The sequence below is a fragment of the Sciurus vulgaris genome, assembly GCF_902686455.1.
Source record: "Sciurus vulgaris genome assembly, chromosome: 3".
Taxonomy (NCBI): domain Eukaryota; kingdom Metazoa; phylum Chordata; class Mammalia; order Rodentia; family Sciuridae; genus Sciurus; species Sciurus vulgaris.
The window spans coordinates 18,728,156-18,749,786 of NC_136463.1; the positions used below are offsets into that span (position 1 = coordinate 18,728,156).

Below are 21,631 nucleotides of genomic sequence, written 5' to 3' on the forward strand. Positions count from 1 at the left end.
CTCCCTGCAATCCATCACCACTTTGGTCATTCTCCCACTGCCCCGCTGCTGTTCATCCTTATCACTGAAGGCCAAAGAGTGACTGCAACGGGGCAAATGATGGCCAAGCTTGGGGCAGTGGACAGGGACTGAAGGAGCTTAGAGTCTAAGGGTCTCTAGCCTAGGGCCTGCGGGACTGCCTCTTCCTCACCCAGGGACAGGAAGGTCCTGGAGCCCAAGTGGTGGCAGCTGCCGGAGCTCAATGCTGCTACACTCCTCCATGATTCTGGACCTTGCCCAGGCACCAGGAGGCACTTGGAGTGGCCAGTTCGAGGTCGAATACAGGCTGATAGCTGGAGTCAGGGAAGCCCAGCAGGGACGACAGCGCAGGCACGGAACAGAGGGAGGCCAAGACCTATGGGGCTTAGCAAAAAAGTTCCGAAAGTTCTTAAGCCAAGCGGTCCCAAGGTCTGTGGCAGGAGCTAGGCCTACATCAACGAGGTCTGGTCCCCACTCAGCAGGGAACAGGGGCGGGGCTCCCGCTGGACGTTGGTCTTCCAGAAAGTTCTCTTGGAAGACGGGAGGTCTGCTGAGGAGGGGGCCGCGGGCACGGCGGGAAGCAGCCGCCCTCTCTTAAGACGGGGCCCCAACCCCGGCCCCTCCTTGCTCAGCCGGGACCCGCCCCGCCGGCCCGGGAGCCCCACACCGGGCGGGAGTGCAGGGCGCTGGGGAGCCAGGGCGCGGCCGCGCCGCCGGGGGCCGCTTTCCCTCGGCCCGCCGGGCGAGGAGGGGGCACTCCTCATCAGAAGCTGACGGGCCTGGGGGGCCGTGCTCGGGGCGCCGGGGAGGAGCCGGCCGGGGACTCCGGCCCCGCGCCCCCACCTCCTCCCCGCTGCCTTCCCGCTGTCGTGGGGGCCCAGACGGCAGAAGATTGAGTTTTATTTTATTTAGTGAAACACTCATTCGTAAAAGAATCTTCAGCGAAGACGTCCTGAGCCGCGTGTGTCGGGAAGCAAGCGAGACCGGCGTCCGCGCCCTCCCGGGCCTGCGCACTCCTCCACCCTCCCGCCCCTCCGCCCTCCAGCCCCGGCCCAAGTCCCAACTTGCCAGGAGCCGAGCCTCCTCTGGGAGAAGCCGGGAGTCAAGTGACCAGAGGGTGGGGCCGGAGGGGCTGGGCCCTGGCAGCGCCGCCGGGCGCACAGCCACCCCAAAATGTGGGGACGGGCACCGCGACTGCAGCCTTCCAGGACGGCGCGGGGTGGGTGGGAGGGGCGTCTGTGTGACCTGCTGGGAAGGGTGGGGTCTTATCGGACCCCTACTGGGTAAGGGGGTGCCAAGGCAAATGCGGGTGGGAGGGGATTGCTAATGGTGTTCTCCTAGAACGTGGAAGACAGGGCACAGCAGGACAAGCGCTCAGAGCCTCCTCGGTGACTAGAGGCCCCTTCCTGGGGAATCACCTCTTCTGGATCCGAAACTGCCGGAACAGCCACTGGACAACGAAGGGCCACAGGAGGAGGAAGAGCAGCGTGGGAGCCGAGAGCCTGAGGGGCCAAGGCCGAGCCCTGGGCGTGGGCCTCTGCTGTCAAGAGGGAAGGAGTCAGGGGCCAGCCCAGGCTCAGCAACGCCCTCCTTAGGAACCTGCTTCCAGAACTCACAGAGAGCCCTGCCTCCCCAAAATTGGGAAGATCTTACCCCCAAGTCTGCACCATTAGCCCGCGGTGTATCTCTGACACCATGAATCCCAACTCCCTCCCCTATCTTTCAGGCCCAGTGTCAGGAGAGGCTGGAGGGAGGGACTGGCTCCTCTGGGCCACACAGCAATGACCCTATTGTTAGGACCTGAAAACCCTGTATTGTAAAGGATGTGCCAGATATTTTAAAGGATGTTAGTTTGTAAATATTCTCCAGCCCGGCTGGTGGGGCTGGTGGTGCGTACCTGTAATCCTAGCTACCTGGAGGCTGAGGCAAGAGCAGGAGGTTGGCAAGTTCGAGGCCAGCCTCAGTAACTTATTCAAGACCTAAGAAACTTAAAAAGACCCTGTCTCAATATAAAAAGGGCCAAGGATGTAGCTCAGTGGTAAAGCACCCCTGGGTTCTAAAAAACCCCTGGGTTTTGTCCCTAGTACAAAAATAAATAAATAAAAGTCCTCTAGAAAGAGTCAGTGCTCCTTGGAGAAGTGGCAGATTCCAGAACTGGGGGCACTGAAGGGAGGGGATGGGAGAGTGTGGAGCATCATGTACTGGAAAGCCAGGTGGCTTCTAAAAATGGCCATGTTCTAAGAAGGTAACATCTGGTGTCCGGTGCAGTGGCGCATGCCTGTAATTCCAGCACCTCAGGAGGCTGAGGCAGGATGGTCGGGACTTCAAAGCCAGCCTCAGCAAAAGCGAGGCGCTAAGCAACTCAGTGAGACCCTGTCTCTAAATAAAATACAAAAAGGGCTGGGGACGTGGCTCAGTGGTCAAGCGCCTTTGAGTTCAATCCGCAGTACCGTAGGAAAAAAAGAGAAAGAAGGTAAGACCTGGCTTGCAAGGATCTCCACTGGTCAAAGTTGTGACAGTCTGGGCACCAGAAAAAGTGATCATTACAGTTGATTGGAATATTGAGTCTTTAAGAATCATGAGTCCAGGGGCTGGGGAGATAGCTCAGTTGGTAGAGTGCTTGCCTTGCAAGCACAGGCCCTGGGTTCGATCCCCAGTACGCCCCCCCCCCCAAAAAAAAATCATGAGTCCAGGGCTGGGGTTGTGGCTCAGTGGTAGAGCATTCTACTGGCACATGTGAGGCACTGGGTTCAATCCTCAGCACCACATAAAAGTAAATTAATAAATTAATTAAAGGTACTGTGTCCATCCTATAACTAAAATTAAAAATATAAAATACTAAAAAAAGAACCACGAGTTCATAATCATACTCAAAAAGAAAACTTGCTGGCATGGGGAATCACACACTTGTAATTCCAGTGACCTCGGAGGCTGAGGTAGGAGGATCACAAGTCAAGTCCAGTCTCAGCAACTCAATGAGACCCTGTCTCAAAAAACAAAAGGGACTGGGGTGTAGCAGTGATAGAGCCCTGGGTTTAACCTCCAGTACTGTAAAAAAGGAAAAAAAAAAAAAACCGAAAAAGAAAAACTATAAGTTTGTCACCATTGAGGAGACTTTTAAGTCAATGCCTTACTTTAAAAATAGATCATTAGCAGGGCACTGTAGTGCATGCCTGTAATCAGCCCAGTGGCTCAGGAGGCTGCGGCAGGAGGATCCAGAGTTCAAAGTCAGCCTCAGCAATTTATGGAGGTCCTAAGCAACTCAGTGAGACCCTGTCTCTAAATAGAATATAAAAAAGGAACTTGGGGGGCTGGGGCTGGGGCTGGGGCTCAGTGGTGAAGTGCTCACCTAGCATGCATGAGGCCCTGGGTTCGATCCTTAGCACCACATAAAAATAAAATAGAAGTATTGTGTCCACCTAAACTAAAATAAAATATTAAATAAACAACAACCAAAAAAAAAGGGACTGGGGATGTGGCTCAGTGGTTAAGTGTCACTGGGTTCAACCCCTGGAACCAAAAAAACAAAGCTAATTAAGGGCTGGAGGTACAGCTCAGTAGCAGAGCACTTGCCTAGCAGCTCAAGGCCCTGGGTTCTATCCCAGGTGCCTCACGCACAAATAGTAATAATTAAGAAGAAAGAATTAAGCACTTATTGTGCTTTTCCACAAGGGACTATATTTCCCAAGGTAAGCAGGGAAACTCTACAGAAAATTTTTAGCTAATAAATGTTACAGGAATAGAATTTTAAAACCCTTTTTTTTTTTTTTTTGCAACCACTAAATAAATAATTGATTCAGGCAAAGATAATCAAATCTTGTCAAAAACTGTGTGGCAAATGCTAAGGAACTGGATATTCCCTGGATTCAAGAGGAAAACATGACATTCCACAAGTAGGTTGAGATCTTTACCTTTTCGTTTAGGCTAGCAGACCCTACTAGTATCTCTAGTAGTAAACATCCAGATACCAGATGTCCCCTGATGTGAAGAACATCATCTCTGGTCCAAAATCTTTAACCTGACCCTAATCCAGTTTCTTATTTCCAACGTCCAGTTCACAGGAAACATCTCGTACAGAGGAATCAGATGTAATTAGACCCAAAAGGTGGAACATTCCTTCTACAGCCTCCTTCCCCAGCCTGATCAGCAAGCCAGTAGCATGGGAATGGACTGGTCTAGATAAAAGGACACTTAGGCTAGAGATGTTCAGTAGCAGAGTGCTTGCCTAGCATGCTCAAAGCCCTGGGTTCAATCCTCAGTACCCCCCCAAATAATAATAATGACAATAACAGTAATAATAATATCACTTAAGGGGCAGAGGAACTAGGTGCAGGGTGTGGTGCTGGACTGGGCAAACAGCAGCTGAAAAAAGCAGTTTTAGGACAACTGGAGAAATCTGAATTTGAATTCAGTATTTGATGATTTAAGGAATTGTGTGTTCTGGCTAGGTAGAGGAATGTTTTTATTTTGAGAGTTATAAACCCAAGTATTTCAGGGTGAAACGTGATGTCGATAATCTACTCTAAAATCCTTGGCATTTAAAATTGGCAAAAGGTAGAAAAATCAAAGAAAGAATGCCCTGTGGGGGAGGGCGTTGGTTCTGAGTTAGCCATCTAGAGGAGGGGATGTTGAAATCCCTGTTGCAATGGCTCACACCCACCATGCCAGTGGGTTAGGGGTCACCCCAGAGATCTCCACATACCAGCAACCCTCTTCTGCTCTAGCTACTCCAGGCTTCTCGAGACTAGACCATGCATAGCTGGGCCTGGTGGAGCACACCTGCAATCCCAGCAATTCAGGAGGCTGAGGCAGGAGGATCTCAAGTTCAAGGTCAGCTTTAGCAGCTTACCATGGCCCTAAGCAACTTAGGGAGGAAACCACATCTCAAGGGGGGAGGGGAAGTTGGGGATGTAGCTCAGCGGTTTAAAAAAAAAAACCCCCACTCAGTGCGTTTTCAATCCCCAGCAACCCCTCTTAAAAAAAAAGAAAAAAAGGCAGACCACTCAGAATGCTGGGTAGCAGCACAGAAGGGGAGACAGACTTGGGCTATGCTCAGCTCCATCACATGTTGATGATAACTGTAATAGCAACAGACCCCACTGGAGGCCTTGCTGGACACCTAGCACTGCAGAGCAACCTCTGTGCATCATCTAGTCCTCACAGCATGTCAGTGAGGCTGTGTGTCCTCAGGCAAGTTACTCAACCTCTCAGAACCTGTTTCTCCATGTGTAAAAGAAAGATGAAAAGAAAACTTATTTCATGGGATCACTGTGTGGATTGAATGACCGAATGCAAGCATTTGGCTGCTGGGGCCCCAGGAATGTTAGCTGTTATTTATTCTACATAGCTGAGATGGATGCACGACGCAGGGCTGAACTGACTGTTCGGAGGTAAACCCAAAATCTGAGAATAGGAATTTTGGCTGAGGGGCAACAGGGACCCCAGCCCCAATGCAACGATCAGATACCTCATGGTCCTATATCTTGGGATTAGCCTCACGCAGGTTTCTTTCAGCAGAGGTGGATAAGCAGGGAAGGGTCCTCTTCCCACTCTCCCTCCCCGGTGGAAGTGCTTTAGAACCCTTGACTTCCCTGCCTGCAACAAAAGCCACACCATTCTTTGCACAGAGCTGTAGAATTGTGGAGGCATGGTGACAAAGACAGAAGTGGCTGGATGAGGAGCCCAGGGCAGAGACAAAGAGTTCTGTAGCAATTCTGGCCCAGACTTTGAAACGGGGGAATAGGGAGACTCACCTGCTCAGCGGGCTGGGGCTTATTTTCCAGGCTCTGCAGCCTCCCCTGGACATCCAGCATGTTCTCCTGCAGTGCCTGAACTGTCCCCACCAGCCATGTATCCAACTCCTGGGGCCCCAGCAGGGTGACCCCCAACCCCTCTGCAAAGCACAGAGACACAGGGAAGGGGACTCAGCTATGGGTGCAGCCTGGGGCAAGTCCAGGAAAGTGTCTAAGTAGGGCTGAATCCTTAGTTGCAAGTGTGACTCTTGTAAGGTCCATCCACAGGGCTGAGTACAGGGCTGCGGGGGTCGGGGATACAATCCCACAATTTCCACTGACTAGCTGGAAGACTGTGGGCAAATCATTAACAAGGAGTCTCATTTTGTCATCAGAAAGCTAGGAGAAGGGCTGGTGGTGCGCTCAGTGGTACAGCACTCAGCTCCCCCAGCATGCACCAGGCCCTGGGTTCAATCCCCAGCACCACGAAAAAAAAAAAAAAAAAGAAAAGAAATTAAGGGAAAGTGTTCTCTTCCTCACAGGGCAGCATGCTCAGTGCAAAAAAGGAAACATTTATGAACATGTTCCTTTGGGGACTTGGCACACAGGAAATTCTAAAAGAGGATAGGGCAGAATTCATTGTCCGTTGAGATTCCCAAGAGAGAATTTCAAAAAGACAGTTTGGTGACTTCCCAAAGTCATGAAGCTGGGGTGACAGAGCTGTCCTTACGCAGCACCTGCAGAAGGTATAGACTCTTGGGTGGCCCACAGGAGAGGAGGCAGGGCAGGAGCTTTGCCTATCCAGGCAGGCGTCTGGCTGTTTGTCAACCCTGGCTGGGCAGAGGCTCCTGTCCCCAGGACCAACTCTAGACTTTTACCTTTGCCCTGAGAGTGCAGCCAAGGGAAGGCCAGGGCCTCCAGAACCCTGGAGCAGGCAGAGGGGGTGAAGGACAGCAGGAGCTCACCTTTCTCTCCAGGGGGCTCGAGACTGTTTCTGGCATCAGGCTGTCCTCCAGCTGCTCCCCTCTGTTCTGCCCAAACCTGCTGAGATGAGTCATAGGTCCAAGGTGGGGGGTGGAGAACCAGGGCACAGTGGGGTGGGGAAGGGAGGGAATGGAGGGTACTCTCACCAGCTCAGGTTCTAGCTGCTCCAGGGAATCACAGAAAACCTCCAAGTCCAGGTCTCTGGGCGGCTGGGACTCTGGGTAGGGGGAGGTAGGGCTACTGCCAAGAGGAAGACCTGGGGGGAGGGGAGGGGTGTGTAGTGGGACAGAGGCACCCGTCCAGGAGATATTTGGGGTCCTGCCACAGCAGGCACCATGGGCCGCAGGAGTGAGACCCTGGAATAGGCATCTCAGAGCCTGCGCCCTGGCCTCTGGAAACATAGGGGGCCTCGGCATCCATGGACAAGAGGCATGAAGGTCAGAGCATGGCAGGCCTCCCAGCCTGCTCTCCTCCACCCCTCCTAGAGGTGGCCACCACCAGCCTGGGTTTGGTCCTCTGGGCCTCCTGCCCAAGCACTAACCTGGGCTTGGGGGTACTGGTTGCTTGGGGAGGCAGGGAGGTCCAGGGACAGCCCCATCATTGCCATTCAGCACCTGCACTTTCCAACCTGTCAGAACACGACATCCAGAGGTGGGGCTGGGAAAAGGCTGGTACCTCCCAGTGACATCAAGTCCCTCATCCCCATTAGCTAGGAACACTGCCTGACGCCCAGCCCATTGAGAGCACTGGCTGGGGTCCTTACAGGGACATCAACTGGAGCCCTGGGTGCCCAGCACCCACCTCCCCAGCCCCAACTGAGCAGCCCCCTCGGCCTAGACCTAAGATAGTTCACTTGAACTTTCCGAGCTCCCATTCTGGGGATCTGACCTGTGACCCTTCTCAGGAAGCTTTCTGGGGGCCTCGGCATGTCAGGGATCACCTGGTACAGGGGCTCGAAGTAACCAAACATATCCTCTGCCACCTCGCCCAGAGGCACGGTGTCGATCACCTGTGGGGGAGGGGCTCTAATGGAGAGGAGCTGGCCCTTCCCACCAGGCTCCCTCTGTCCTCTTTCAGCTGGGCGTCCCCCTTGCTATGCCCTGTCATACACTTCCACCCTGCACCCAGCAAGACACAGGGTGATTCCCAAGGTGGTATGGACATGTAGGAAACATAATGGAGGCCAGCACCAGAAGGGTGAGGGGCAGGCCACCTGTCTGGAAGCTTGGGGACAGAGAACCACAGCCCTCATACCTTCTGTGCCACCAGCTTCATCTCAGTGATATAGGCAGACATGGCCTCCTCCCTGCTCATCTTGCCCAGGCTGTTCCAGGCATCCCTGGAGGGGAGGGGGGAGGGGTAGAGGACCATGAGAAGGCTGGTTAACAGCTGAGCCCTGGTTGCCCGGCAGGTGAGCAGCTCACCACTTATATCGTCCAATGGGGTCCCAGAATCCAGGCCTTGGAACCAGGCAGGGCCCCATGGTAGCTTGCTTGTAGTAGCTATAGAACCGCAGCATCTCTTCGTAGGAGGGGCGGTAAGAACCTGGGTACAAGGTTGGGAAGTGGAGAACACAGCATCACCTCCAGCTCCAAGAGAATGGAGGGGAGGGAGGAACACCCCTGGAGAGGGCAGAGATGGCAAGGGAGATGGTGAGGGGTCCTCATCCTTCAGGACAGTGGCAGGAGGTAACAGGGAGCACCAGGACAGCCCAGGCAGGCACTTGTGTGAAAACACTGCAAGGATCCTCCTCACTTCCTCAGAGTCCTGCCCCAGCATCCTGAACCCCAAAATGGTGGTCCCCACAACCTCACCATTCTTAGGAAGGTTCTGAATGACGCTGACCGCAGCCTGGAACTGTTTCTGGTAGTCTGGCTCTGGGCTTTCATTCTTGGTGCCCATGCTTCTCCAAGCTCTGGGACCCTACTGTGGGGCGACTCTGCAAGAACGAGCCTCAATGTGAGCAAGCCCCAAGGTCCATGGTGGCACCGTAAGCCATGGGTCCGTTCCCAGAGGAGCGTAAACCAGGGTCTTTAGAAGCCTGAGAGATACCTGGGATGTCAGAAGTTGCAGCTGAGGAGGCTCATTTTTCCTACCTCACGGCAGTATGGGTGGGATCGGAGTGGCGAGGACCTCAATGGGTGGGTGGAGAGGCAGGTGCCAAGGGTCCCAGAGTCGATATGTCCCAGATGGGGCTTTTCTAGGTGCACATCTTCAACTCCTGGACAGGAGAATGGGAGGAGTCAGGGTGGAGCCTCGGACCATGGGCCTCCGCAGCCCGGCCCGGCCCTCGCCCCGCAGCTCCCACTGCCGGGACCCCTGGGTCCTCTCTTGCCACTAACCCTTGGCTTCCGACTGACCTCGGGGTCCAGTCTGGCAGGGATGGGAACGCACTGCAAGAGGGTAAATTTAAGCCAATGAGAGGCACCGTTTCACATTCAGTTTCTACACACTAACCACTCAGAGCGGCCCTTTCAAGATTATGCAAATAGCTTCGCTGTGCTTGTACCAATCAGGCGGGGACAATCTACGTGTTGGACTCCCAAACCCGACAACCAGAGGCAAACTGCAGCGCCCTCCGGTGGACACAGTAAACAGTGGGGTCCTTGCGCCCCCTCGTGGAAATTCACTCCTGCGGGCCTTTGCCCACCCGCCTATAGGAGCCGTCCAACACAGATTGTTGGATACTTGGGCGCTGGGGATGGAAAACAGTCTTGTTTTGAGCCAGGCGTTCTGGAGGAGAGACATTGGAGCTGAATTTTGGAAGATTTGAGAGTAACCCAAGAGAATAACGAGGATAGTACTCCTGGAAGAAAGGCTCGCAAGATCAAAAGTACAAAGGGGAGCAGACTCGATATTCAGAAAAAAAATTCAAGACTCCACAGGGGTGGGGACTCAAGTCAGTAGGCAAAATCTCTGGGTCGGAAATATATGAGAATGGGGTGTGAGGACAATAGGTGGCAAGTCTAGGTCCCGAGAACTGCAGTTTTCCGTGTGGGAGCCCCGCGGTGGACAGCCGCCGAGTGGCGGTGTCTGGCTCCCTGCCCTGACCCAGGACACCTGCTGCGGACAACGCAGTCATCGGGACATCCCATCCTTCCCACTTGTAAGTGTACACCTGACACGGCCACCAGAACCTGCACGCGGACGCTTGCCCACGGGCTGATGTCACGGACACCCACACAGCTTGAGGCCACGGTCCTGGGACCATGGAGCCCCAGGCTGGGGTGTCAACCCGTTCAAGCTTCGAACCCCAGATCCAGTTCCCAGGACTCGACTTGGTGCTTCCTCACTCTCCAGATCAGTTTCGGAACTTCTACCCCTGAGGGTCGGCAACTGGCCTGGTGCGGGGAGGTTAATCCAGTGACGTCACTGCCAAGGCTCCCCGCCCCGCCCTTCGGGTTCGCTCTGCCCCGCCGCGCCGCTCGGTTCCCGAGTTCTGCGGGTTTTCCCGGCCCTCAGACCCTTAGCCCAGGACAACCCTTAGCCAGAGAGGGGACCGCGGAGACCGGTCCCCTCTCTGGCTCCCACCCGAGTCCTCCTGGCGAAATCGATGAGAAAGGGTGGGGTGGGTCCCTGCGTTCTCTTGGAGTCAAGGGTCCCCGGAAAGGAGAGGGTGTTTGCGCGGGAGGACAGTCCTCGCCCCTCTGGTGCCAGTCCCCCCGACCGTGTAGGCGCTGACCACGGATGGGGCGGAGATCCCAAGATCGCACGGGAAATGGGGAGGCGGACTCACGACCAAGGGCGAACGCGGAGACTCGGGGGACGCACACTCCGGGCCTGGGGTCCCGCTGCCGGCTCGCGCCGCCCCCGCGCAGTCCTCGCCCCGCCCCTGCCCGGCCCCCGCGTCCCTCCCTCTCTCCCTCCTCCCGAGGTCTCCTCCTCCCGACTCTCCCGGCGCCGCTAAGTTTCTTCGCTCGGGACCGCGCAGAGAGCCGGGGCCGGGCACGAGCGGTGTCTCCGCTGCTCTGTCCCCGCGCGCGCAGACCCGGGCCCGGCCCCGGCCCCACCAAGCCATGCTGTGCGGCCACTGGAGGAGGAGGTGCCGCCGCCCGCCTGAGGAGCCTCCGGTACCTGCCCAGGTCTCAGGGACCCTCGCGCTCCCGCCCTCGCCCGCGTCTCCGGACGGCGGCATCAAGAGGCCCGGGCTGCGGGCGCTGAAGAAGATGGGTCAGTGACGCGCAGCGGGGGTTTAGGGTGGGCGCGGACTGTTCCCAGGGGCTCACCCTGGGAGGAGCGGAATGTTCCAGGCTGTCGCTCCTGGGCTTCCCAGGCGCCTGGGGCTGGGCAGGCTATGGTGAAGAGTGCCTGCACCGTCTCAACTGGGGGTCGCGCCTGGGGTCACCCGAGGTTCCCTGGCCAAGCCAGGCGCCCAGGATTTCCGCGCCACCAGGAGACGCCCGCGGGGCGTGTCAGAGTGTGAATTTGGGCAAGGGGCGAGGATGGAGTTCCTGGGAGCAGGGAAAGTGGAGGGGTGATAAAGATTTGGAGTGTCCCTCACCCGGTTCCCTTCTATGGGTTACTAGGACATCCTGGGTTCTTGGAGGCCCTTAGGACGGATGAGCTGCTTGAGGCCGGCCTCTGTGGAAGAGGGTGGCCTCCCAAGAGAACCTCAACCCTGGAGTCCCCACAGGGGTAGTGTCAGCGACACAGTACTGGCAGAACTGTGGTAACTAGTGAGAACACTGTCAGAAAGCCCAACTTCCCAGCTCAGACTTAAGGGAAGTCACTAGTTCGGAAGGAATGTGAACTGGCATATTAAGCATGTCTCAGAAACAGCCAGGCACTGGGTGGCTTACACATGTAGTGTCATACAATCCTCTGCACCTTCCCGAGAGGTAGGTGGTGTAATCCTCATTTCCTAGATGAGGAAACTGACTCAGAGAGGTCAAGAAATTTGTGATCACACAGTGAGTGAAGGGCACCCCGGCTGTGCTCCATCACACGGCTGGCACCCTCAGAGTGCGGGAGATGTGGGACTCACTGGGGTGAGGGCTTTGAACAACAAGGGGGGGTAAATGAGAGCATTTTATAAAATGTAAAGTACTCTATGATGGAAGAACTGCCATTGGTAGAACAGTTAATGACAGAGGGGTCAGGCATGGAACTAGGGAGAGACAGGGCAGAAAATCAGGGCTGCCCAGAAAAGCCGGTGCCAATCTTCAGGCAGAATTCAGACGTCCCAGTTGTCAGCCTTGCCTTCCCTCCACTACTGCGCTTTCCTCTCATGCATTCCACCTGAATTTATTGGGCACAGACTATGATCTGAACACTGCATTTTATTTACCAAGACCTGCCCTGCCCTCAGATCAATCATGCATGTGTCCAGCATTTATTGGGTGCCTGTTGTGTGCTCTGTCCCCAGGGCTTCAGTACCAAACAAAACACAGTCCTGTACCTAGAGAGCTGAGCACTCTGGCAAACGGGTCAGACAGTGCAAGTGAGGGAGGAGACCCAGAAAGGAGTGGGGCAAATGAAATGCTGGGGAACCAGCGAGGGCCCTGCTACACCCAGAGCTGGAGGGAGGCTGGAGTGGACAGGGGAGAAGCAGGTGGGGGCAGATCCTCAGAACTTCTCTCTGTAGAGTTACAGACTTTATTTGGAGAGCAGTAGGAGCCCCCAGAAAGTTCTCAGGTGGCAGTTTTGTGGCAGTGGGTGGATAAAGCCTGAAGTTGAACAAGGGGACCCATAGGAGGGAGGTGGCGGTGTAGCTGGGGAAAGGGTGTCAGTCGGGGTTCAGACCTGGTCTGGGGCAGGGGTGTGGGTTCAAGAGGCTCCTGTTAGGTAGACAGGGCTGTCTGGACAGTGTCTCTGGGTAGGTGGTGGTACCATTCCCTGGGCTAAGAAGCAGTATGATTTGGGGATAAGGGGTAGATGGTAAGGTGATCCACTGCCAAAATGCCAAGGGTTTTTATTTGTTTGTTGGTTGGTTTGTGGTACTAGGGATTGAACCCAGGGGTGCTTAACCACTGAGCCTCATCTTCAGCCCTTATTTTATATCTTATTTAGACACAGGGTCTCGCTATGTTGCTGAGGCTGGCTTTGAATTTGTTATCCTCCTGCCTCAGCTTCTTGAGCCACTGGAATTACAGGCACGTGCTCCCGTGCCCGCCAAGGACTCTCATGGAGCCAGAGAGGTGGCCCCGGAGTCAGCCCCTGATGGGGGTTTGGATGCCAAGGGAGAATGTAGTGAGGCCACCACATGCCTGGCTGCCTCTGCCCATTCGCTCAGCCCTATCAGTAGGCCAGGTGCTGGGCCAGGGGCCATGGCTGCAGCAATGGCTGACAGAGTCTTGCCCCGGGGAACTTGGAGGCTAGTGGACGCATGATTACTATCCTAACTCAGCACGCAGCAGCTGAGTAAGGCTGCTCGGGTACTCCAGGCTCCTCATCAGGGCGGCACTGTCAGGAGCTGTGTGAGTATTGGAATGTCATCTTGGTCACCCTCCCCCTCACCACTGGCTGGTCCTGCTGAGTGACTGCTGAGTGATCCCTGAGAGGAATGTAAGTCTGTAGGGACTGCCCCTACCAGACCACACTGAGCCCAGGGACAGGGTGGAGACAAGACCCAGGTGGCCTGCGGCTTTAGCACCTCAGGCCATCAGGGCCAAGGCCTAGGCCCACCGCACAGGTAGCTTTCACTACCCCGAACCTCTACCCCTCCCAGGATGACCCTGCCACTGGGCCCTGCCTCCCCCTTCACCACACCCCTTAGACTAAGAGAACAGATCTTATTTCAGATCAGGTCAAGGAACTAGGGCAGGGAGTGGCTCAGAGGGACCCAAGGGAAAGAAAAATTCTTTAGGGTCACACTAGGCAGAATCAAGCCAAGGGGGAGGCACCCCTGAGTGGGAGCACCCAGCAGCTCCACAAACTGGGAAGACAGCCCCGGGAGCCCCCTGCCAATGACCTCAGAGTCTAGATTCCACTTAGTCCTAGGACATACCTGTGGAAAGGTGCCCTCCTCAGTGACAAGTGAGAAACTTGAGGTGGAGGGATGAGCCCCACCCCGGTGGGGACTGCACGGTTAAGAGGGTTCAGAGGCAGCGTCTGCCTGTACCACGGCCTGGATGCCCATGATGCTCTCTGTTGTCAAATGAATAAATACTAATTGACACCTTCCAAACACCGGGCCAGGTGCTCCTGGAGTATTAATCACATCTGCTCACAATCACATGAGGTGGGTGGTACCATGAGCCTCCTTTTACAAACAGGGAAGCTGAGGCCCAGAGAGGTTCCATGAGTCACCCAGGTTCAAAGCTGGATATAGGTGAGAAATTTGAACCCAGCCAGTGGCCCTGAGTCCAGGATCCTAAGACAAGGAATGAAAGAAGCTTCCACCTGGCCAGGGCCTGCTGCTTCTCTCTCCAAGGTGGCCTGCCAGCCTCCAGAGGTGTCCTAGTTTTTTGTTTGTTTGTTTTTTGTTTTTCTTTGTGGTGCTGAGGATGGAACCCAGGGCCTCACACATGCTAGGCAAGCGCTCTACCACCGAGCCACAACCTCAGCCCTGTGCAACATACTTATACTGAAAAAGCATTTGTTGTTTTTCTGAAATTCACATTTAACTGGTGCGCTGAGTTTTATCCAGCAATCCCATCTCCCCAGAGCCCTGTCTGCGCCTGTGCCCTGATGCTCCGCCCCGACCCCTAATCCTCCCGTCGGACAGAGGACTGAGTAGGCACAATCCTGTTGCCTCCTGTCCCTGCCTGCACGCACCACCAGGAACACACCCCTGGGCTCTCCTGATGGCCCACCCAGGATGTCTCCTGCAGGGTGAGTGGGACTGCCACTGGTGGGATTGACAGGGAGGGGTCTCCAGAGTGACCCCCGTCCCTGGCAGGTGCCTGGCCTAGGTGGTAGAGAGAGCTGGGCAGTCCTCCAGGCTAAGCAGGGGCCTGCCAGGCAGGACAAGGGGCTGGCTTTGTCATGTCCTGTGGCCCCTCACCTTTCCCCCTGGCCCTGCCCTCACCTCTGCCACCAACAGGCTTCATGCCTCTTCTGGCCCCACTGGGAAGGTGCTGCCACCTTCATCCCGCTGGGTCCACCGTCCAGGGGAGCACTACCCGCCCTTCCTGCCTTTGTTTATTCTTCCAGGAATGCTGAGGACTCCGGTGCTCCCTGCCTCCAGCCTGGGCGTGGCTGCCAGCTGGAAGGAGGGGGCCTGCCGCACAGGGGCTGTCCGCTGGCTAGGGGTCGCAGTGGAAGGTGTTGGGGAGCCTGTCCTTTTGAGTATCCTCTCCCAGCATCTCCCGGGGCCAGACTCCAGGGAGCACTCCTCCTTCCCTGCCCTCGGCCTTGGCACAATCTCGGATTGCCGGCTGCCTGTCACTGTTCCCTGCGTGTCTCACATTCCTGCTGGAGCTTGGGCACCCTTCCTGAGTGTGCACTGGCTCTCACACACACCCTGCCTGCTTCCCTCCCCCACATGCCCCTGTTTGCACACAGCCTGACCGGAGACCAACCACTCCTTACCCACCCTGCCCTCTGCATACCACCCCTCTGTTCCACCCCCAGAATCACACAGCACCCCTGCTTCTCCCCACAGGCCTGTGCTGGCCTCTGCCAGCACCCTACATGGCCACTCTAGTCTTGGATAACCTGCAGTGTTTGCGCATGCACAGCTTGCCCTCTCTGAGCTTCAGCGACCCATCTAAGACTGTGGTGGTATGAGGTGGTCTCCGGCCCTTGGCTTTGGCCACCCAGGCAGAACTACACAGACCCCAGATCATACTGCCTTGCAACTCAGAAATGCTGGGCCTGCCCCTTCTAGGCTGCTCTGGGGGCTGAGATGAGCAGTAGACTCGGGGAAGGTGTCTGAGCCCCTAGGGTGATCCTGTAGTGGTTGGGAGAAGCCTCACTCCTGCCCAGAGAAGGGCCAAGTTGGAGACCATGGGTCTGAGGAAGGCAGGTGCCTCTTCCCTCCTCTTCACCTCCCAAAGCCCCACCCCAGGTCTGTCCTTGGTCATTTTTGAGTACCCACTATGGGCCAGGCCTTAAACTGAGTGTCTCGTGCCTTTTCTCACGTGGGATCAGGCTCTTCCAACTCCCAACTCAATCCCAGTCTACCATTTATTCACCTAGTGACCATGGAGGAGTTGGTTAGCTCTTTTTTTTGCCTCTTTAGCAGCTTTTATTGTTATTATTTATTCATTTATTTGCTTTTGTGGTACTAGGGATTTAACCCAGGGGCACTCTACCTCTGAACTACATCCCCAGCCCTGTTTCCATTTTATTTTGAGACAGGTTCTCAATAAATTGTGAGGCTGGCCTCCAACTTTCAATCCTCCTGCCTCGCCCTCCTGAGTTGCTGGGATTATAAGCATGTGCCACTACATCAGATTAGCAGCTTTTATTATTAAGATATTAATCCATGCTGGATGCATGGATTAATCCCAGTGGCTTGGAAGACTAAGGCAGGAAGATTGCAAGTTCAAGGTCAGCTTCAGCAACTTGGTGAGACCCTTTCTCAAAATAAAATATAAAATGGACTGGGATGTAGCTCAGTGGTCAAGTGCTTGCCTAGCATGTGCTAGAGTTCAGTCCCCACACCACAAAGTGAGAGAGACAGAGAGAGGGGGAGATACAAATCCCAAACCTTCCAGCAAAAACGGAATCAGTCTTCATCATTGAAATCATGGATGAGATGATCCCTGCCAAGGGCTCAGCACGAGGCCCAACACATAGCAGTAGCAATAATAGGTTACCACAGTGACCTGGGCACACTCACACACACCTGCAATCCTAGTGACCCCAGAAACTATGGTAGGAGGATGGAAAGTCTGAGATCAGCCACAGCAGCTTTGCAAGACCCTGTCTCAAAAAAAAAAAAAAAAAAAAAAAAAAAAAAAAAAAAAAAATTAAAAGGGCTGGGGATGTAGCTCAGTGATAGAGCGTGCCTGGGTTCAGTCCCCAGTATCCCCCCATACACACACACAAGATTAATTCATATACCATATAATGCATCCACTTAAAGCTTACAGTGGTTTCTGGTGTATTATTAAATATTTAAAGTAGAAGTAAAGTGCTAGGCACTGTGGCACATACCAGTAATCCCAGGGGTTGGGGAGGCTGAGGCAGGAGGATCACAAGTTCAAAGTCAGGTTCAGCAACTTAGCAAGACTGTCTCAAAATAAAAATTTAAAAGGACTGGGGATGTGATTCAGTGGTTAAATGCTCCTGGATTCAGTCCCTGGTGCCAAAAATAAAAAGGACTGCAGATGTAGCTTAGTAGTAAAGCACCCCTGGGTCCAATCCCAGCCAAAAGAAAAATGTTATCAGGCATATATAACATAAAATTGACCATTCTAACCTTTTTTGTTTTGTTTTGTTTTGGGGGGTACGAGGGATTGAACTCAAGGGCACTCAGCCACTGAGCCACATCCCCAGCCCTTTTTCGTATTTTATTTAGAGACAGGGTCTCACTGAGTTGCTTAGCGCCTCACTGTTGCCGAGGCTGGCTTTGAACTTGGGATCCTCTTGCCTCAGCCTCCTGAGCCGCTGAGATTACAGGCATGTGCCACCGCGCCCAGCTCATTCTAACCATTTTTAAGTGATCAATTCTCTGGCATTAATTATAATAGGTACCACCACCACCATCACTTATTTCCAAAACTTTAACAGCCCCAAACAGAAGCTCTGTAATTATTAAGCAGTAACTCCCCCTTCTCTCCTCCCCCAGCCCCTGGCAACCTCTGATCTACTTTCCATCTATGAATCTGCCTCTTCTGAGCGCCTCAAATAAGTGGAACCATCCACTGTTTATCGTTTTGCACCTGACTTCTTGGCATCATGTTTTGGGGGTTCGTCTGAGTTGTAGCATGTGTCGGATTTCATTCCTTCCCAAGGCTGAGCGACATCCCATTGTGTACATACGCCACGTTTTGCTTCTCCGTTCATCTGTGATGGGCAGTTGGGTTGTCCCCACCTCTGACTATTCACCCTCATTTTTCCTGTTATTATTTCATAATTATTCCCCCACCCACTCAGTCAGGAGTGGCCTTGGGTCTGGTCCAAAGTCAGAAAGAAAACCCAGACAGAAGGTGGGAAGTTGATGCACCTGTTCAGGGCCACAGGAGTGAGGTTGGGGCAACATCTGTGCGTTTGGGCCTGGCATACCTACAGATGTTCCCTGGGTGGCTAAGTCCATAGCTTAGAAGTCCCCCAACCCCAGGACTCAGCCCTGGGCCCAGCCTGGTGTCCAGCCTCATTCTGTTCGGCTTTTCCTTTGGGTACACACCTAATGTGTAGTTAGGGAGGGTTGGGGGCCATGTGACCCAGAGGCCAGTGCCACCTGGGTGGGCAGCCTGGAATGTTACCCCTCTTCTCTCCTCAGCAGGCTCCAGGGGAGCTAGGGGCAAAGGCCAGGAGTAGCGGCCCCCTCAGTGTGAAAACCTGCCAGGGGGACATCTGGCATTCGGGCTGCCTGTCTTGGTGGCCTGTTTGCAGAATACTCTGGACAAAACAGAAGCTGGGTGACTCACCTCCATTTCCGGCCTTAGTCATTCACCAGCCCCCTCCCCACCCCCACAGACTTGGCATCAGAGGACTGGCCGGGTTAGGGGAGGTGGCCTCTGCTGTGGAGCCTTTCCTAGGGCCGAGGGGTGGAGGAGAAGTGGGCCAGCCATAGTGGCACTGCAGGTTCCCCTGACCTGCTCCCCTGTTGTTTCTCAGGGAGAATTCAGAGGTCGCCTGGGTGTGGTGGGAAGCAGGCGGGGAAGGGGGTGGTCTGGCTCTTTGAATGGAAAGAGGAGGAGGGTTCCACCTCCCCTTCCTGACCAGGGGCACCAAGTGGGTGCTGACCCAGAGGGCCATGGTCAAGTCCCCAAAAATCTCTCTCTTTTTTTTTTTTTTTTTCCCCAGTGCTGGGGATTGAACCAAGGGCCTCTTGCCTGTGAGGCAAGCACTCTACCAACTGAGCTATATCCCCAGCCCCCCTGCCCCCCAAAAAAACTCTTGGCGCTCTTAGGGCCCCAGGCTGGCCCCAGGAGGGACCACAGTTGCCTAAGAAGGGCAGGTTTCCTCCTGCCCCTGATTCATGGCCAGCCTCAAAGCCATAAAGTAAAAAATTTCAATACAGATGCCCCACACCTGGTGGGGCAGCATCCTTGGACCCCCAGGTGACTCCATGCACAGCTAGGGTTCAGAAACCCTGACCCCCAAGGCCTCTGCCTTGAGCTCAGGAAAAACAGGGCAGGCCTGGGGTAGAGGCAGTTAGCTCCCATCTGAGGGCCTTTCTATAAACAAGCTGGAGCCAGACTCTGGGAGGAGTGCTTTGGGGAGGAGATAAGACCTCATTCTGCCCTCGGGTCTGATAAAGTTCCCTGAAATGACCATATAGGATTTTGTTATTGTTAATTAAAGGAAAAGTTGCTCTTGGTGGTCAGGAAAAGAACTGCTATTTGAGGACAAATCAAGGAAGGCTTCCTGGGGGAGGTGAAGGACTGAGCTTTTTCTTGAAGCACTCAGCTACTAGTAGGAGATAGGGAAAAGGTCCCAGAAATGATTCAAGAGATGATGCAAAGAAGGTCCAGGGATTTAGACTTTTTTGTTTGTTTGGGACTGGAGATTGAATCCAGGGGTGCTTTACCATTGAGCTACATCCCGAGTCCTTTTCATTTTGAGATTGGGTCTCACTAAATTGCTGAGGCTGGCCTTGACCTTGCAATCCTCCTGTCTCAGCCTCCCTAGTGTCTGGGATTATGGACATGTGCCACTGTGCCCAGACTGATTCCTTAGGTCAGAGTTTGCAACTGGGGCTTATTAAAATAAGGAGCCAGGCGAGGCGGCCAGTGCCTGCTTAGGAGGCTGAAGCAGGAGAATCGCAAATCTGAGGCTAGACTGAACGACTTAGTGAAACCCTGTCTCAAAATAAAATTTTTTATAAACTTTAAAAGAAGAGCTGGGGACGTGGCTAAGTGGCAGAGTGCTTGCCTAGCTTGTGTGAGGCCCTGGGTTCAATCCTGGGTTTTTTTTTTTCTTTAAAAAAAAAAAAAAAAAAAAAAAAACCCAAAAAACGAGGAAGAGAGGCATGCTGTGGAGTTTTGTTTGGCTCACAGTGGTTTTGGTTTTTTGTTTTTTCAATCTGATTTGGTTGCCAACATTAAAAAATGTGGAGGCTTCACATCCAGGTCCAGATTCCCGTTCTCTGGAAACTCTGGGTCCTCATCCCCTCCTGGCTGTCCCCCTCCCTCTGCAGGGTGTGGGCTCTCGGGTGGCTTGGTTCCCTCCTCTCCTATTGTCCTCTGGCTCATAACCCTTTGCTGAGATGTTTCAGAGCCGTCTCCACAGGACCAGGCAGTGTGTCCAGGGGCTTAGAACCTGACGGGGTGGGGACCTCTCCAGGGCAGAGGTGGTCATTCTGTAGAATTCCCTGAATTTTGGATTTTTACTGAGGTTTGGATTTTGCAATAGGTATTATTGTGGTTTCCGCTTTATAGGTGGAGAACGTGAGGCTTAGAGCAGTCACAGGTTAAGGCCACCAGGGCCAGATAACTGGGAGGTGACAGAGTTGGGACCTCATGTCCCAGAGGCCTGAATTTAAATTCTGCTCTTCCACTACTCCCACTGCGCAGGGTGGCTGCAGCAGCAGGACGGAGATGGACGGAGCAGAAGGGCTGTGTAGTGCAGTGATCCCCTGGTACCTGGAGATCGGCCAGGCAGGGATGGTTCTGGAGTTGTTGGTCTGTGTCTCCGGTGGCCTCTGCTGTCTTCCCTTGTCTTTGGGAAGGCAAAAGTCAGAAGCTGGGGCTGTAGAAAGAGATTTAGATTAGACAGTGAGACTGCTTTCCTGATCGCCACGTTTCACATTGAGGAAATGCTATTGGTGGCAGATTCTGGCTCGAAGGCTTTGATAGAAAATGGTAGCAAAAAGGGTGACCTTCAGTGAGGCCTGAGTTCCAGGCACTGCCTGAAGGTTGTTATGCTGTCAGGGACTGGCTGCAGAGGCCCCAGCTGGGAGGATGACAAGCAGTGTTTGGGGCCTCTGAGGCCTAAAGCCAAGTGCGGAGATGGCGACTTGTTACAATAAGAAGAGGGACAGAGCAGGGAAGCTCACTGACGGGGTCTGGAGAGACTCAGGGAGGGAAGGCGGTGCGCCCCAGCCGGGAGAGGCAGGTGGGAGCTTCTGACAGGGACGCTGCCTGGCAGGGCTAGGCTCAATGCTCCTGGTCCCTCCTGGCAGGCCTGACGGAGGACGAGGACGTGCGCGCCATGCTGCGGGGCTCCCGGCTCTGCAAGATCCGCTCACGCACGTGGCACAAGGAGCGGATGTACCGGCTGCAGGAGGATGGCCTGAGCGTGTGGTTCCAGAGGCGCATCCCGCGGGCGCCATCGCAACACATCTGTGAGCAGGCTGGGCCGGGGTGGCACTTGGTGGGGCGACCCAGCACGGTCGCCACCGCCTGACCCAGCCCTGCCCGCAGTCTTCGTGCAGCACATCGAGGCTGTCCGCGAGGGGCACCAGTCCGAGGGCCTGCGGCGCTATGGGGGCGCTTTCGCGCCTGCGCGCTGCCTCACCATCGCCTTCAAGGGCCGCCGCAAGAACCTGGACCTGGCGGCGCCCACGGCTGAGGAGGCCCAGCGCTGGGTGCGTGGCCTGGCCAAGCTGCGCGCGCGCCTCGATGCGATGAGCCAGCGCGAGCGGCTTGACCAATATCCTGCTGGTGCCGGGAGGGAGGACTGGTCCCCAGGGAACCCCAGTCCCAGGGAAGCCATGGCCCTGCCCTTGGGTCTGAGACAGGGTCTTTGGAACTGAGTGGGGCACTCCACCTGGCCTGGCTTGGCCTGAGCTGCCACCAAAGAGGAAGGCAGTGCCCCTCCCTCGGGGAGGACTTGCTGTAGGTAGAGACAGGCCTTCTGGTTTGGGGAACCGAGTCCCACGCAGAAGACATTGCTACAGG

The 21,631-nt window shown here is 54.8% G+C and overlaps 2 protein-coding genes across 17 annotated transcripts in view; one reads left to right on the plus strand and one right to left on the minus strand.

Moving 5' to 3' along the window:
* PLCD3 (phospholipase C delta 3) overlaps positions 1-21,631 on the plus strand; it is a 47,495-nt gene that overhangs the window by 14,782 nt on the left and 11,082 nt on the right. For 2 of the 7 annotated variants that reach the window (XM_079130268.1, XM_079130269.1), the window contains exons 1-3: positions 10,616-10,904; positions 20,914-21,075; positions 21,155-21,383. In XM_079130268.1, the coding sequence (XP_078986394.1) occupies positions 10,751-10,904; positions 20,914-21,075; positions 21,155-21,383 (545 nt within the window). In that variant the 5' untranslated portion in view covers positions 10,616-10,750. Of the gene's footprint in view, positions 1-10,615; positions 10,905-13,825; positions 14,508-20,913; positions 21,076-21,154; positions 21,384-21,631 lie in introns of those variants that run through there. The other 5 variants (XM_079130272.1, XM_079130271.1, XM_079130270.1 and 2 more) reach the window with 4 other exon arrangements.
* Positions 906-10,572, minus strand: ACBD4 (acyl-CoA binding domain containing 4). Of its 10 annotated transcripts, none has more exons than XM_079130281.1 (11): positions 10,471-10,572; positions 8,787-8,955; positions 8,549-8,673; positions 8,159-8,279; positions 7,989-8,073; positions 7,623-7,743; positions 7,276-7,362; positions 6,881-6,951; positions 6,716-6,794; positions 5,772-5,911; positions 4,987-5,613 (listed from the first exon to the last, which is right to left on the minus strand). In XM_079130281.1, exons 3-11 carry the CDS (start codon positions 8,634-8,636, stop codon positions 5,353-5,355), a joined length of 1,053 nt encoding a protein of 350 aa, XP_078986407.1. In that variant the 5' UTR covers positions 8,637-8,673; positions 8,787-8,955; positions 10,471-10,572; the 3' UTR covers positions 4,987-5,352. The 10 variants fall into 10 exon arrangements, with proteins under 10 accessions (XP_078986414.1, XP_078986413.1, XP_078986412.1 ...); XM_079130283.1 differs by having other exon boundaries at positions 10,417-10,541; XM_079130282.1 differs by lacking the exon at positions 10,471-10,572 and adding an exon at positions 9,077-9,115.

Bases quoted from the DNA above. Each gene is read 5' to 3' on its own strand.
- ACBD4 (XM_079130284.1), bottom strand. From the start codon at position 8,636: ATGGGCACCAAGAATGAAAGCCCAGAGCCAGACTACCAGAAACAGTTC. The intron at 7,744-7,988 runs GTATGAGGGCTG...CCTCCCCCACAG, and splicing joins TGAAGCTGGTGGCACAGAAG to GTGATCGACACCGTGCCTCT. The intron at 6,952-7,275 runs GTTAGTGCTTGG...CCCCCTACCCAG, and splicing joins ACCAGTACCCCCAAGCCCAG to AGTCCCAGCCGCCCAGAGAC.